This window comes from Equus quagga, chromosome 5 (genome assembly GCF_021613505.1).
Source record: "Equus quagga isolate Etosha38 chromosome 5, UCLA_HA_Equagga_1.0, whole genome shotgun sequence".
Classification (NCBI taxonomy): Eukaryota; Metazoa; Chordata; class Mammalia; order Perissodactyla; family Equidae; genus Equus; species Equus quagga.
The window spans coordinates 78,124,475-78,141,029 of record NC_060271.1 but is presented as its reverse complement, the minus strand read 5'-3'; the positions used below and the strand labels follow the sequence as shown (position 1 = coordinate 78,141,029).

Here is a 16,555-nt window from a genome sequence, read left to right as displayed (position 1 = left end):
TCTCTCTCTCTCTCTCTCTCTCTCTCTCTCTCGTCTCTCTCTTTCCATCATCACTCTCTCTTTCCCTCATTACTCTCTCTTATCTCTCTCTCTCTCTCCACTCCACTCTATTTCTCGGCTTCTGTTTGTGACTTACAGGGAACGTCCCTCCCACTGCCTGGGGTCTCTCTCTACATTCTGCATTCGACCTACCCTTCAGGGCCCACCTGCGTCCCCTCCATGACACTTTTCCTCATCACCTGTGTTCTCAGGATTCCCTCACCCCTGAACTACTACCTACCTTAGCACTAGCTCCACGCAGCTGAGCCACCAGCCTGGCCTCCAGCCCCCATTGACGTGTGGTCGCCTCGTCTGTGCCGGGAGCTGGCTGCAGGAGGGCAGGAACCAGGGCATATGCTCATTTGGCGTGCACCTACCTCAGCACCTTTCACATACCAGAGGCTCAGCAAATGCCCACGGCCAGGATTGATGGCATTAACTACCCAGGTATAACTGGGGCTGCAAGACCTTCACAAACATGAAGCTCCTCTAACCATGCCCCACACCACCCACTCTGCCTCCATGTTTGTGCACATTATTCCACTCCACGCCCCTTCCAAAGCCACCTTCAGAAAGTGGGGGGAAGATGGGGGTTGGCTCTAACAGGACGTCTCCATCCACATTAAATCAGGCCAGCAAAGCCCGGCATATAAAGTGTGCACAGCAGAGTCGCCACCCAGAAACTTAGCTGCCTGTTCTCACGTTTAGGCCTCTGTGGCTCTATTGTTTAACTGATAGCTACAGTCCTTACTAGGGTTCCTAGCATACCAAATTTCCACCTGTCAAGCCCAAAGGGTAAATAATAATTATTTCTATTTTATCCTCAGGGCTAATTTTCCATTGGCGTAGCAACCTTTTAACACATTAACAGTCTCTGGAGGAGCTATCAGCCACCCACTAACCAAGGCCATCAGGGGTGAACAAACTATCAATCCACTTGAAGCACCCCCTGGTGAGATGTTGTAACTGGAGGGCAGGTTAGATAACAAATTGGCACACAGTTTACCCAGTGCTGCCCGTGACATCGGGACAGGCCCACAGGCATCAGGACACAGCCACAGGTTTCTGACCCACACGCCTGCAAAAGGACATCAAAGCAGGCACAGAGCCCAGGAGCAGACGAGGCCGCTGTCCAGACTGAGATCGAGAACCACCCCGGGCCTCTCCAGACAGCACAGACGGGACCCTCGAGCAGGGCCAGCCTGCACCACAAGTGGGAGACTGTCCTTGATCTCAGATTGCTGAGGTTTCCCCAAACCCTGAGCCCGTACGTCGTCACCCATCCCCTCTGTTCCTGTTTCACTGGCAGTCAGTGGGGCGTGGCTCTGCAGGTGAGGCCCAGGGAGGAAGGCACTGGGACAGCTGCTGCAGAGCCCAGCCCCCATACTCTGGGGAGCCAGGAGGACGGCGGAGGGAGGGAGAGGCGGGATCTGCTCATTAGGGGGACTGAGCAGCAGGCTCACACCTAGAGCACTGTGCTACCCAGCCACCAGATGGACACTGCGGGCATCACCATCATGAGCCAGAGTCGGGAAGCACAGCCAGTGCCAGGGCCCCCCACCTCCCTCTTCCCAGCTCCCTGGAGGCCCAAGGGGGCTTTCAGGACAGAAAACAAACAAGACCCAGGAAACAGGACGGGCAGCTTTAAGCTACTGAAGGGAGCAAAGAAGGGAAATGTGTCCTCATTCCCTAAACTCTGGAAGCTGGAAAGAGTCCCCAAAGGCCAACCTCAGCAAGGAGGGGCCAGGGCGGAGCTTGGGCTGGGAGCAGACACAGGGTCAGGAAGGACTTGGAGGCTGGACCCACCCTGATGTGTCCGAGAGGAACTGCAAGGGACTTCAGCCTAGAGAGGGGCGTGAGAGGACATGCCACCCGGGCTCCTTGCATGGCCCCTGGGTAATGAAGAGATCCTGCCTGCCCTCTCTGCTGGCGGCTGCCCCCAGCTCAGCAGGCAGCGCAGACGCCTGAAGATGGACCCTGCCTACCCAGGCACGGCACCACCTTGCGCCGCGCTCCAGGGTCCCACACGAGGACGGCTGGCCAAGGCGCTGCATCCAGTCGGGTGCTGCCCTCCCTTCACGTGCCGGCCTGCAGTGGAGCACATTCACTGTCACTTCCTCTGGAGGGGCCTGTTGTCTCTGCTCAGGCTGTGCTTCCTCATCTGGCCTGCTCCTCCCCAGCGCCTGCTCCTCCCCAGCCCTTTCTCATTCCTCAAATCTCTGGCGAGAAATCAGACATCCCTAGTCTGGGCAGGTTACCCCTTCCTCTGCTCTCCTGTGGTATCCTGTGTTGTCACAGTCACTGCCTAGAGTCTGAGGAGTCCATGAGGCAAAACCCTCCTCCAGCTTCTTCCTTGGTCTCTCCTCCAGGCCCTAGCACCAACCCTGGCCTGTAGGTGCTCCATAAACACAAACTGAAACAAACTGGATTGGGAGGGCTGGTGGCTAAGCCACCCGCCTCGGGATCACCCAGCCAGGCACTAGTGGGTCATGCTGGCAGCACGGAGCCTCAGCATGGGCTTCGCGCCTAAAGGTGTTAGAAGGAGGGCAGTGCCTCACAGAGTCACCAAAAGAACAGAAGAGGAGACAATAGCAGAGGAAGGACGGCAACATGATTTTGGATGGAAAATGAGTTTTAGTAACTGATCCAGCAGCGAGGAGAGAGCCATCCTCTAAATACCTGAAGAGGTTACGCGTAAGGAGCCAGCCCGCTGCGCCCAGGACACCAGCAAAGCTCAGGACGTGGAGGGACCAGGTACCACAGGACAAAAGGGCTGATGGAAGGCTAAACAGAGGGGGTTGGTTGAAAGTCTGTCCTCAAAGCAGGTAGACCCCCAGGCCTTCCCCACACAGCAAGGTGACTCTTACCGCCCTCATCTGTGTCCCCACCAGACGCTGGAGGTTTATCAACCTTCTGGAGAAACTGAATCCAGGAGACTCCAGATTGGGAACATTAGCACAGTGGAGGCTGGGAGTAGGTGAGGCTAAAAGCAGGGAAATTAATGAAAGTCTGAAAAGGGAATTTGGGGACCCCAGCCTCCTTCTCCCCCTTCTTTGGCTTCGAGAATGTAGAGAGATGAGATGATACTGTATTCCCAAAACAGGAAGAGGATTCTATTTAAAAGAATGAAGAAAAGAAACAATCAAAGAGCTCTTGGAAATTAAAATTATACTAGCTGAAGTTAAAAATTCAATATACATGTGGAACCTAAACTCAAAGAAATTTCCTGCAAAGCCAAACAGAAGGACAAAGGGACGGAATAGAAAAGAAAAAACATAAGAGAACCTGAGTGTCAATGTAAGATGTTGAATATTTGACCAATTGAATTCCAGAATGAGAAGAAATTATCAAATAAACAGCATAAGAAAATTTGCCAGAACTGAGAAATTGGAGTCTTCAGATTGACAGGGGAACCCTTTCAGGAACCCAAAATAACGAATTTTAAAAGAGATGGCATTGTGGAATTTCAGAAATAAATTTTATAGAGAAGATCCTAAACATTCCCAAAGAGAGAAAATAGGTTACCTGCAAAGAACCAGGAATGAAATCAGACTTTCAACGGCTATACTGGAAGCCAGAAGACAATAGGGCAATGTCTTCAAAATTCTGAAGGAAAACGATTGTCAGCTTAGAATTTTCTCCTCAGCCAAACTGCCAGTTGAGGTTGAGCGCAGAATTACAATTTTTCAGACATAAAAGGACTCAAAGGTTTCTTCCCATTTACTCTTTTTTCAGGAAGCCACTGGAAAAGGTGTCCCACCAAAATGAAGTTGTACACCAAGAGGAAGGCCTGGAGCTGGAGGAGGTGGGTCCCAGAAAGGAAAGTTTCAAGGAAAAAAATGCAACTGAAGGACAGGAGTCTTCAGATGGAAAGGAAGCCCTGAAAATATTGAAAGGCTGCTGAAGGGTGCAGCAAGAATTAGAGATGGTACAAAGAAAACGAAGCCAATAAGGAAGAAAAAAGAGGCAATTATTAACTCCAGATAAAACATAAAGTTCAAAAAGAGAGGAAACATAATCATGATACAACCAACTTGACTCTACAGTGAATGTTAGCGATACAACTGTAATAATGTGAATATTGAATATCCACAGACCCTCAAAACATGATAACTATTTTGGGAGGGTGATGAGGGTAGGGGGTGAAGTGTGTTTATGGGGATGGATAAGAAGAAAGCTGACTTCTCAACTACCGTAACAGATAATACAACAGAACTAGTTGAGAAATAGCAGTATAGACAAGGCATATTCATTTGAAATACAGATTTCTATCTAAAGAAACAGCTAAAAGTATTTGTATCTAGGGAATACGAATGGGAATTGGGGAGGGGTGAGGCAGCACACAATTTTTCCTTACAAGTGTTTTAGTACGATTTGACTTTTTGAATATATATACGCATATTATTTTGGGGGAAAAATGTGAAATTAATTTTTTTAAGTTTTGAAATAAAGTTTATGAACAAAAAGAAAAACTTGGGCACATTAACTGTCAGTCTCTGTAATCAATAAAGTTGCCCTTTACTACCTCCCCCTCCCCACACCAAACCAAATATGACCATCAATATTTCCATTAGCTCTAGTTGAAGTTCCCATGTGATACAGAAAAATGAAATCACAGTCTCCGAGCCTAATCCCCACCATCCTCCCCCATCTTTCCCATCCTCAACCTGAACTTTTGGGTAGTGGTATGCTCGTAAATGTTTGATAACATGTTCTCTGGGGGGGGAAGTTCTGATTTGTAGCATCTGCCAATTTCCATGGTGTAAATACTCCCATTATGGCTGATTTCAAGCTACCACTGTGATGTCACTGACTGTTGACTTGGGAAGAGACGTGCACTTCAGCTGCAGCAAACCACTTTCTTTGGGCCCCTCTAGCCTTATCAGCCTCCATGCTTCCCACCAGACCCAGGGTACAGGAGAGACCTGAGTATCTCCTCCAAAGAGCCACAAGTCCACAGGGCGCGTAGCAGCAGCAGAAGTGGATGCTGAAGGGAAGAGAAGGGGTTCTGGCTGCATGGAATGGCTGTGAATTTACCACCTTCCTTCCCTGCCCTACCTCCAGCAGTTACCTGTTCATTGGTGACCCCCGGGCGCAGGGTCCCATGCTTGTAGTCCTCCAGCAGCTGCACAGCCTCTCTGAGACGTCTCTGCAGGGGGAAGAAAAGAGACCTTGAGGGGCACAGATCTAGGGCTCCTGCACCTCTTACCCTTGTGAGAACGCATCAGTATGAGTTGAGTACTGACAATATTTGCAGTGTGCAAGGCCTACCCTCTGGTTCATGAGACACACACAAAACAATAAAGAAGGACACAAACTAAACGTCCTTGCATAGGGAAATGGCTAAATCACAGTGGTACCACGATACTAGGGAACATTATTCGTTGGCTTAAAAAGTGAGGTAGAGCTCCATGCAATTCTATGGCCATATCTCCAAGAGTTTTTTTTGAGTGAGAAAGCGATTTGTAGAGCCGTATGATGCCACTCGTTGTACCAAACAAACAAAGCACACACACGCATACACATAGAAAACAATATTTTCTACGAGAATATTTATATGTGTAAATGCATCAAAAAAGCTCTACAAGTAGACCCACCAAACTGGTGACAGGGGTCTACTTCGGGTTAGGAGGAAAGCACCCAGACTTGGCAAGGGGTGTCAGAAGCAACGTTAATCTTAATTGTAATATTGAAAGTTTTTATAAAGAGAACATATTTATGTAATACTTATATAATTTCTTTTCAACATTTTAAAAACACTAGCAGAGATTTACATACTAAAGTACATATGGCTACGGTAACTGATGGGAAGAGAGAGAAAATGAAAGAGGATGCAATTGTATGCTTTTTAAAATCTTAAAAGCTAAAGAGACAGCAACAGTGATAGAAGGCAGCCTCATCCACCAAAAGATTTGTATAAGAATATACATAGCAGCACTATTCAAATAGCCCTAGACTGCAAACTGAATGCAAGAGCAGGCTGGATAAGTGAATTGTAGTACATGCCCACAATGAAGTATTATACAGCAACTAAAAAAGCAAACTGCAAATACATGTCACAACATGGCTGAATCTCACAAACATAATGTGGCAGAATGTATTTTCCAAAGACGGCCGCCATAATATCTCCTATGTCCCAGGCCCTTCTAGAACCTTCCTACATCTTCATCCAGAGGTAGAGTCTATGTCCCCTCCCCCCGATCCTGGACAGGACTTCATGACTGCCTCAACAAACAAGAGTATGGCCAAGAAGAGGCTATGGGATCTCTGAGGCTAGGTCAAAAAAATGCCTTACACCTTGTTCTCTTAGGATGGTCACTTTCCTGGAAATCAGTTATCATATTGTAAGGAAGCCCAAACAGCCTACGGAGTGACCTATGTAGATAGGAACTGAGGGCCTGGCGGATGACTCCAGCCGAGCCACCAGCTGATGGTCAGCACCAAGTTGCCCACCATCCAAGTGAGCCATCTTGAAATGAACCTTCCAGCCCCGAGTCAGGCTGCACTAGCTGATGCCGCAGGGAGCATAGACAAACCATCCCCTCTAAGCCCCGCTCAAGCTGAAGCTCAGCAAGCAAAAGAACCGACTTTGTTGTTGTAAGCTGCTAAATTTTGGGGCGATTCCTTACACATCAATAGAGGGCTGATACACACAACGATAAGTGAAAGAAGTCAGATGCAGAAGAATATTTATCAAGTTCAAAAACAGGCAACACTCACCTATGATAGTAGAGACCATGATAGTGTAACTTTTGTGGGGGTTACTGACGTGGAAAGGGCATGCAGGAACCCTCTGGGTTCATGGAAATGTTCAATGTCTTGATCTGAGTGGTGGTTACATGGGCATAAATATCTGTCAAAATCCATTAAGCCATAAATTCAGGATTTGTGCATTTTACCATAGGTATATTGGACCCTCAAAAAATTAACAATAAGCAGACAACAGTCAGAGGAAGCAGCCTATGTCAAGGACAGATGAGGGACCCAGCCACCAGGGACGCCCAGCCAGTGTGGAGGGAAAAACCCAGTGAAGCCACCCTGCTGCCCTTTTGATGGAGGGACAAGGCTGGCTGAGGATGGGAGTGCCGAGAAGGCAGCATAAGCCCCTTGGTCTGAAGACAGGATACAGCACCAGGAAGGGCACGCAGTGGGGGCGACAATGGGGCATTTGCTGAACGGGCTGACATGGCAGTCTCATAGGATGGGAAATGAAAGCCACCTGCTGTCCTGTAACAGCAGGAATAACCGCCAGCACAGACAAGCCAGCGAGGCCACCCGCGACCCAGCAGGCCTGTGTGTGAAGTACCCGTGGCCAGTGCTGTTCTATCCCAGGGCGGTCAGGGGGCCAGGAAGCCGTCTTACTTGGGAGCAGCCTGACTGCTGGAAAGTACTGTCCTTCCCCTTTCAAATGTATGCATATCAACTCTGAAATTCCAGAATCCCTTCCCAGAATCTGTTTGTTTCCAAGAGATAGCTTGGTGTTTTCGTTTTTGTGTTTTTCCAGTTATACTAGTAATCCATGCTGTTGAGAGAAAATGTCAGAAAAAAATAGAAAAGCACAAAAAATTTTTAAACTACCTACAAACATAAACTGAGATAACCACTGCAAAAGGGAGGATAATTTTCCTTCTAGACTGAAGACATTTGTTTTTCAACAAAATGGGATCATGTTGATTGTTTTAACTTGCTTAAGGTCACACAGATAGGAAGTGAGCGGCTTAGTATTTGAACCCACAGTTTGCTCAGACCCTCGCTCTGTGCCCCTGACACCCCCAGAGCCTCCTAGTGACACGGCAGGCCCCCCACCCCAAGGCCGCTTCCCCCCGCTGCCATAGCCTCTGCCGCAGGACAATGGATGCTCTACTTTCCACCGCTGAATGGTGAATGGCCCCGCGTCCTCATTATTTTCCCACTCCAGGGATTCTCCCGAGTTCCTATAACAACCTGGCCAGGCTCCATCTCATTTGATGCGGTCACCAAAGGGAGGCCTCCCGCCACAAGAAAAAGTTCCAAAGAGCCCTGATCTTGGCGTGGGTTGTGGGAGAACTGAATCCAAAGTTCCTGAAGACAAGTCTGAGAATCCAGGACTGAAGGAAGCTAGAACATGGTTTTCTGCCTCTGGGCCTTACTAACCCTCAGCCAGGCCCCCCTCTGCCAGAGGCTGAGAGGCTGGGGCTCCAGGCCCTCGGTGGGACAGACAAGGCCTCAGCCCGCTTGTCTTGAGAGGTCCCTGAGGGCTGGCTCTTCTGGGGGCTGGTCTCCTCATTGCAGAGAAGGGGGCTGCTTTCAGGGGTCCTGAGGACGGTCTCCCTGCTTTGAACCCTCCTCTCGCCCTGATGCACCATGAGGCTTGGTGGAAGAGCCCTGGGTTCTTGAGGGGTGGGGAAAGCTGGAGGTCTGTGGCAGGGGGAACTTTGCAGGAAGTCTTTTCAACCAGGAACAAGCAGGCAGCCAGACCCCGAATCCTAAAACGATGAGGGGCCCAGGCAGTCGGAGACAAGGCTGCTGGCCCTTCTCAGGAGCCCAGGGGCCAGGGGGAGGGAGAACCCAGGGGGAGGGACGGCCCAGGTTGCTGCTTCCCAAACTCCATCACCAGCCTGCCTGCCTCTGGCTCGCCTGCCAGAAAGTGTCACTGTGAGGGCGCCTGCTTGTATTTGACAGGGACATGGTCTCCAGAAGGTCCCTCTGGAAATGCTGGCACCTGGGAGGTCCGCTCCAGTGGCAGATAATTTGAATGAGGAGAATCCTGGCCCTGAGGGTCCCACCCAAAGGTGCTGAGGGGAAGGAGAAGGAAGCAGAGAGGCAGGCACAGAGTGTAAGGGTGGTGGCCAGAGAGGGCAGGAGACCAAGCCTGACACGAATGGGGACGGAGGGACACAGGAAGGGAAGAGCAGGGAAAGGAAAGCCAGAGAGAGTCATCAGAAGCAAAACTAATTTTGGGGGGCTTGCGGGGGCCCATAGCCCCTTCCTAAACTAAATGCAGGCTAAGGGAGAACGTCAACTGATTTAAATGTTTAATGTATTATAATAATATTTACTACATTAAATATGACGGGAGTGACAGCACCTGGCCAGGACGTGAGTAGCACCCAGAAATATTTCACCCCCCTTCTGGTAAAGGTACCCACCCACCGTGTAGGTGGTGCCTGCCAGTTCCCATTCCTGACCTTGCCCATACTGTTCACTTCACCAGGACACCCTTCCTCCCCAACAGTATCACCTTCCCCATCCATCCTTCAAGGCTCAGGGCCATCGGCTCCAGAATCTTCCAGAAATGTTCCCTCCCTCCTCTGAACAGTCAGAGAGCATTGAGTTTGCACCACTCTGAGGTCCCTGACCACTTACTGCTCGTGTGCCCATGTTATCTGTCAGATTGCAAAGCGCAGGGAGCACGGCACTGGTTAGGCATCTTTGAAGGACCACAGGACCCACCCACCAGAGTCCATCACCAACATGAGGCCATACACAGTGCACATTCCACAAAAATGAATGATTGAGGCTGCTGGGGGAAAGGTGAAGGGTATGGTCAGGGTTAGGAATCCACATTCCAAAGCAGCAGACCAAATGCCCCCTTGGTGACGCTGGTTACAGAATCCCCGGATTCCAAGAGACTGCGCCCTGTTCACACAGGAAACGGAAAAAAATACCCCCTGCACGTGTCTATCATGGAACCATCAAGGCCACCCCTGTCTGAGACAACTGGGGCCAGAGTGAAGGGCATTTCCATGCCCAGGGTCACAGAGGGGGTGGGCGGCACCTGGAGACCTCAAGTCCCCTCAATCTCAGTTCTGGGCCGTTTCCACGAGACATCAGCGGGGAAGAACCTCCTGTCCTCGTGACAGTAATTGAGAGAAGGGCGGTCTCCCAAAGAAACCACAACAATGCCTGCATCCCCCAAAGCTGAGGCCTGCTGGGGAGGGCACCCTAGGCAAGAAAAAGAAGGGCCTTCTTCACTGTCATTCAAAGCCGAGCCCAGCCCGACACAGAGAAACTGGAGAGCATGTTTGGAGAAAGTGGGTACCATGGAAACATGGGCATTTCAGGCAAAGTGGAGAGTTTGGGAGTTTCAGAGCTTGCAGAACTAAAAAGAAAAAAGAAAAGAAAAGAGCAGTGTCAAGGGTCAGGGGAGAAAGAATTGGCAGTGGGGTGGGGTGTGCACGAGGGAACAGAGCAAGGCTGGCTGGGTAAATGGGGTGAGGGGGATGCAGGTTCTGTCACCTCATGCCTTGATTGCTCGGTGCCTGATTGTTCTCACCTGGACCAGTCTTGCATCCAACAAGCGCAGGGCCATGCATTCTTACCTTGTCTGCAAGCAGGGCTTTATCCACTCCTGTTGTGGCCCCCAGGCAGTGGGACTTGGGGGCCAAAGCTCATGATTTACGTGCAGGTAGAGCCCCAAGCCCTCCTGTTTTCCCTCGGCCTTCCTAAGCCCCTTCTTGTTCCCTCTCAGCCGTCCAGGGACCCGCAGAGCTCTCTGCCTGTGCTGAGATTGGTCCTTGGCTCCCACCAGCCAAGAGCCACCCTCTGGGAGGCCCAAAGGAAGGAAACCAGGGACACACAGGGAGAGGCTCTGCTTTCCCTGTGGCTGACCTCTGATCACCATAGAAATCAATCTAATTCTGGTAGCATGACAGGTGGTACAACCCTTTAGAAAATAAATCTGTCCAGCTATCCCAAGAATGGTAACAATAATCACAGCCTCCAGCCTGGATACTCTAGTCTTGGGAATTTTTTTCTAAAACAAAAAAAATTAGCAGAAGTGAAAAGTGATATGCCTGAGACTGTTTTTGCAGGAGCCTAAAAGATAGGAAAGAACCTATGTGTTAGACTTAAAAGTCTAACAGGTATGGTTATTTATACTATAAGATTTGATTTAAAAAGATTATAAAGACTTGGAAATGAATGAGAAAAGCAAATAAAAAGTCTATGTTCAACGTAATAAAGATGCCAAAAATGTATGCAGATGGACAAGAATCTGAAGTGCAAAAGGGTACTGACATTTGGGTATTTTTTAAATTAAAAATCCATTAAAGATTTTAAATTAGAACATCTGATGCTGTCTAGAATACACTTAAATGGACCCCCTCACTCACTGCAATTGAGAGAATAAACTGATAAAATCTCGGCGCAGGCTGGGACAATTTGCAGGGCAATGTGGTAATATATATCAAAAGCCCTATTATGTCTTTCATTCATAAATTCTAGGAATTTATCCAAAAGAAATAAGGGGAACTATGGGGAGATTTATGTACAAGGATATTTATCGCAGTATTATTTATAATGGCAAAAGACTTGAAACCATCCAAATGGTCATCAAAAGAGAAAATGATTAAATAAATTAGAGAATAACCACATGATAGATTACTATGCAGTTATCAAACATATTTTGAAACAACATTTAATGACAAGGAAAAATGCTCATGAGATGCTACATGGAAAAAAGAATATATCTCATGTATACATAGACATTATGTGTAATATATGTCATATATGATTATATATCTATATAGATAGAGCTAGACATATACACACATATACATATTATATAAACCATTCTAATTTTGTACATAGACATACACAAAAATGCTAATGGCGCTTATTTCTGGCAGGTGGGATAAGGAGCAGTTTTAATTTTCATCTTTAGACTTTCATATATTTTCCAGTATTTAGGAATTAATACTAGAATCACATCGCATCAGGAAGCACATAATGTCGGGTTTTTTCACTGTTAGCGAAGCTAAGTTTGGCCACCAGGTTAAAGGGCGTCCTCAAAGCTCTCCACCATAAAGGTACCTTTTCCCCTTTGTAGTTGATAAATAATCTTCAGGTGATACTTACTCAGAGAATACGAATATCCCAAAAACCCTTTACTCTGTGGAAAGAGCACCCATTAAAGATCCTGGTTGGAATCAGTTATTTCACTGAGGATTACACAATGGTTATTTCCTTCTACATTTATTAGCCGACATTCTTCTGTGAAGAGGTTCCCCTCCCAGATTTTCAGTATTACTATGGACTCGTGGATTTATTGTTATTATTATTATTATTCAACATTTTATAATCCATTGCTTTTATTCTTCTTAATGCTCAAATTGTCCCAAATCTGGCCAGTGGGTTTCCTTTCAAGCCACCTCCTGTGTTTCCATCCTTCTTTGAGCACTTTCTTACTTTCTATAGCAACTCTCCTTGCCCCAGAGGTGGATTTGGCCATCCCTCCAAGAAGCCCTGGATCCTTTTAGTGCATAATGGTACATCGTTTCTGGGGTGTCATTGCTTCCAGGCACTTTCAGTGAACAGAGGCTGGAAATTGGAAATATAAATGTAAACACGTGTGTATGTGTGTGTGTGGGGGGGGGTGGTAAATTGTGACTTCATATTGACACCTCCAATTCAAATACAACATCGCAGAGTTGTCTGTCTTTTCCCTACTCCATATTTTTAATCTCCCTACTCCCATGGTGAGAACCCTGATTCCCAGCATCAGTATATTTACTTATTTATTCTATCCTACAATACACCCTAAATAGTTTCAGATTACTACACCGATACTAATACTGAGTCAGCGTTGTTAACACTATTTCAGCTGGTTTTCTATGCCCTTCAGGATGATAATCTGTCAACCATTCATTCCCTTAAATAACTGTTGAATGCAGAATAGCAAATCCCTTTCATCTTCAGTCCATAATTAAAAGTAACTTACATGTCAGCTGGTACAGCCTTGCCCTTAGAGATCCGGATCTAATTCCATGATCTCTGTGGAAGGCCAAAGCTGGGCTTCTGCCAGCTCCTGGGAATCTGCTTCCTCAGGCCTGATCCTGCACACACTGCTCCCTGCCAGGAGACTCAGCTACTCGAGATCCCCCCAAACAATCTACTCCTGCAGAGATTTCATGAACCAGGCAGACTTTACTGACAACCTCGCGGGAATGATGGTGGAGGGGACAATAGTGTGACATGTCAATAACTTTCACAAGCACTGTAGGCATGACCCATCTCAAAAGAGCCCCAGCCACTGGCCTTTCAGCTCATCATGGTTACTCGACGTCCTTCCCTCTGTTCCTACCTCTTCGTCCTTCTCTTTTCTCTCTCCTTTTAGGATCAAAAGCACAGTTCTTCCCCCTCTGTCAAGCAGACCAACCTCCTCCTCTGAAGCCTTGCTCAAGACATTCTTAGAACAAAGACAGCCTTCTTCCTAAGAGAAATTACGGTGAATAAAATTTCCTCCGCCTCATTACACATACAAGGGTTGGAAGCTTTTTAAAGCTTGGTCAATTATAAACTGCAAACGAGGAGCTGCAAACTCTCTCAAGATGAGTCTACACATTAACTCAGCTAATGCCCCTCAGAACGGGGTCACCAGATGGCTCAGCTGCCCAGGATCTTTCCACCTCAGGAACCGCCGGCTTTCAAAGCCTCTTCGTCATGTTCTCCACTCTCCTCTCACGGACATGAGCCAATGGCCCCGGGAGAGAAACAGTGTCTTATAGACATGAGCCATGTTCTGTGGACTGAGCCCAGCAGAAGGGGGATCTTGACCCTCCTGGCAGTGCCACAGTTCATGGGGAAGGAGCTCAGGGAAGACAAGCTTTCCTCTCGGTGCCTCCAACTTCTCATTGCTTCCATGCAGATGGTCTTGCTAAGCAACTGGCCTGGTCTAGAACAAGTGAGGGCCTGAAGGCCCCACTCAGAGCCTTCCCAGAGTTAGTAGGGCCTAGAAGATCTTCTGTGGGCAGAAACTTTCCAAGAGGCCAGCAGGTAGTGCTGAAAAGAGTCCCCAACTGGGGGACAGTGGGGAGAGGAGGTGCGGATCTTTCTGGGAAACCTATCAGAACCTTTGATGAGGGAAGGGAACATGTGGAATTTCAAAAATATTCGAAAACTACCGTTCCATTGTTTATTTTCTAATCAGTAAATAATTAAGCTGCTTTGACATTTCAATTAATAGTAAAGAAAAGTATGAAATTTTTGTATTTACTGATAGAGGAAACAGACCAAAAATGGTTTAGTGATGTACAAGAATGTTGGGGCCTTTCGAAATGCAAGAGTTGAAGAAGAAAGATATGGTACAGGAGGAGAGTAGAAAAATGAAATGGTCTGGGAATGAAAGGAGGGTGGACTGGAGAGCAGAGAGGGTGTGAACCCATGGCATAGGTAGCATGCTGTGCTGTAGCTGCCCACCCATCCCCAAAGCCCCTGCCTGCTCGTGGTAATCTGGGGAGCACTGAAATGTCTCCCCAAGGCTCCCTCCACCACCTCTCAATGCACCTCAAAGTCCACCACCAGCACCTCCATCCTTTGAGTTAAGCACTGGCCTCTGCAGCCTCCTCCATTAAGCAGGTGGCATTTATGTTGGGATTTATGTTGCAACTGTATCTAGTTGTGCACCATTCTGGAACTTTCTAGAAAGACACATAACCTAGGCTAGGTAAGTAGTTTCTCTAGTTTGGTGCTCTCTCAAATTTTTATGCAATGGCATTGATTACTCCTTAGGAGAATAAAGACAGGGCCTAGAAGTACAGCAGCCTCGCCCTTGAGAAGTGGTACGTCCAGACGTAAGGCCAGTCAGAAAAATACCTGAGCCCTTCACCCTTGCTGAGATGCAGCAGGAAACCACATTCGGGGTAATTCCCACATTTCCCCTTATTGGGCTGCTCCTCCAGGCACAATGGGGATGGTTCCAGGCCCAGGTGCCAAGCAGGCCTTGTGCTTCTTTCCGTTACGGCTTTTCCTTCCCAGAGCTCATCAACTCCAGGGCTGAAGCAAGCCAATGCTCAGCACAGAGAAGAGGTCCAGAGAAGTGCTGTCTGCTCCAAAGCCAACTCAGAGGCACCGCGACTTGCCTCAGGGCATGTGGGAGCCCAGAGTGGGAGCTCGGGCCTTCTGCCAGCTGAGTAATCTTGGGAGAGTTCCCTAAACTCAAGTTACCTGAACAGGAATGCAAACTGGCTAAGAATAAGAATTCTGGAGACAAGCTTACCTGGGTTCATACCCTGGCTCCACCACTGGCCAGCACCATGTGCATGAGACTTAACTTCTGTTTCCTCATCTGTAAAATGGAACTTACAATAGTATCTACCTCACAGGGTTGCTTTGAGTTCACCTGATGAGCTAATGCACGTAAAGTGCTTACGACATTGCCTTGCTCACAGTGAGTGCTTAACGAATATTTGCTACTTTATATGTGCATGCATTCCTACATGCATTTGTAAATATATATCCAAAGGCGATAGAGACACTTCTTGGGATGGCTGAAATAAATTAAAATTTGACAGTACTAGGTGCTGGTGAGGATGTGAAGCAACCGGAACATTGTGATGGAAATGTAAAAGGTACAGTCACTTTGAACAACAGTTTGGCAGTTTCCTATGAAGTTAAATACACGCTCACCACACTTATCGGATGAGCCGGCAATCCCAGTCCTAGTTATTTACTCAAGAGAAATGAAGGCAAACATCCACACAAAGAATGCTCATGGCAGTTTTATTTATGATAGCCCCAAACTGGGAACAGCCTGGGTGTTCACCAACAAGTGGATGGATAAACAAGTTCTGGAACACCCTTTCGGTGGAATACTGCTCAGCAATAAGAAGTGACGAAGTCCTGATACATGCAACAATACCGATGAACCTCAAAAGCATTATGAGAAGGCAAAGAAGCCAGACACACAAAGCTACATACTGTAGGATTCCATTTATGTGACATTCTAGAAACAGTAAAACAGTAGGGACAGAAAACAGACGAATGGTTGCCAGGAACTGGGCGGGGCAGGGGGAAACTGATTAAAAACAGAGATGAGGGAACCTTTTAGAGAGATGGAAGTGTTCAGCATCTTCATTGTGGCGGCAGATACGTGACTGAACATTTGCCAAAACCCATAGAATGGTTCATATATAAAAAAAAAATTATGCCTTAATAAAGCTAACATGACCTGTGAGACGAGGGAACTGGGTAGGAAGAGTGTATGAAGGATACTTTTTTGTTCTACGTAAACACATCTGTACTGTTTGAACTTCTGTAATGAGCATGTAATTCATGTACTTGGTAGTAATTTTATTAAAGTTTGAAATAAGAAGAATGATATATATCCATCTTAAAGGGATGTCATGAGATCCAGATGAAATGAGATAATGTGTATAAAGTGTACACACAGATGACCCACAGATCTTCTAAAGTGACAAGGTATAAAGGTCAAGGGGCCTCCATTGAGAGTGACAGCCATGACTTACCTCAGTGACAAACAGTGTGCGAGGGTCGATGATATCCAGGAAGTGCCTGAAGCGGCCATAGAAAGATGTCTGGAGCGGGAGGAAGGAGAATAGAGTAGATCAGCTGCTGTAAACCATCCTCTAGACACTGGGGAACCCTCCCCCGCAGCTCACCCTTACTATTGGGGTCCCACAGTCCCCAGGACTATGCCTGTGGGTGATAAATACCAAAGAGACCTCACTTCTCAGTGACCTGAGGACAGCTTTCTCAGGCCTCAGGGCTTTCTAAAGTCAACTCAGAAAGACTATTA

At 47.5% G+C, this 16,555-nt stretch overlaps 1 protein-coding gene across 1 annotated transcript in view; it reads right to left on the bottom strand.

Moving 5' to 3' along the window:
* The window catches only part of SFXN5 (sideroflexin 5), a 108,057-nt gene that overhangs the window by 84,459 nt on the left and 7,043 nt on the right, over positions 1 to 16,555 (bottom strand). Inside the window, exons 2-3 of the mRNA XM_046660892.1 lie at positions 16,266 to 16,334; positions 5,111 to 5,188 (exon numbers count right to left, since the gene is read on the bottom strand). Coding sequence (XP_046516848.1) covers positions 5,111 to 5,188; positions 16,266 to 16,334 — 147 coding nt within the window. The remainder of the gene's footprint in view (positions 1 to 5,110; positions 5,189 to 16,265; positions 16,335 to 16,555) is intronic.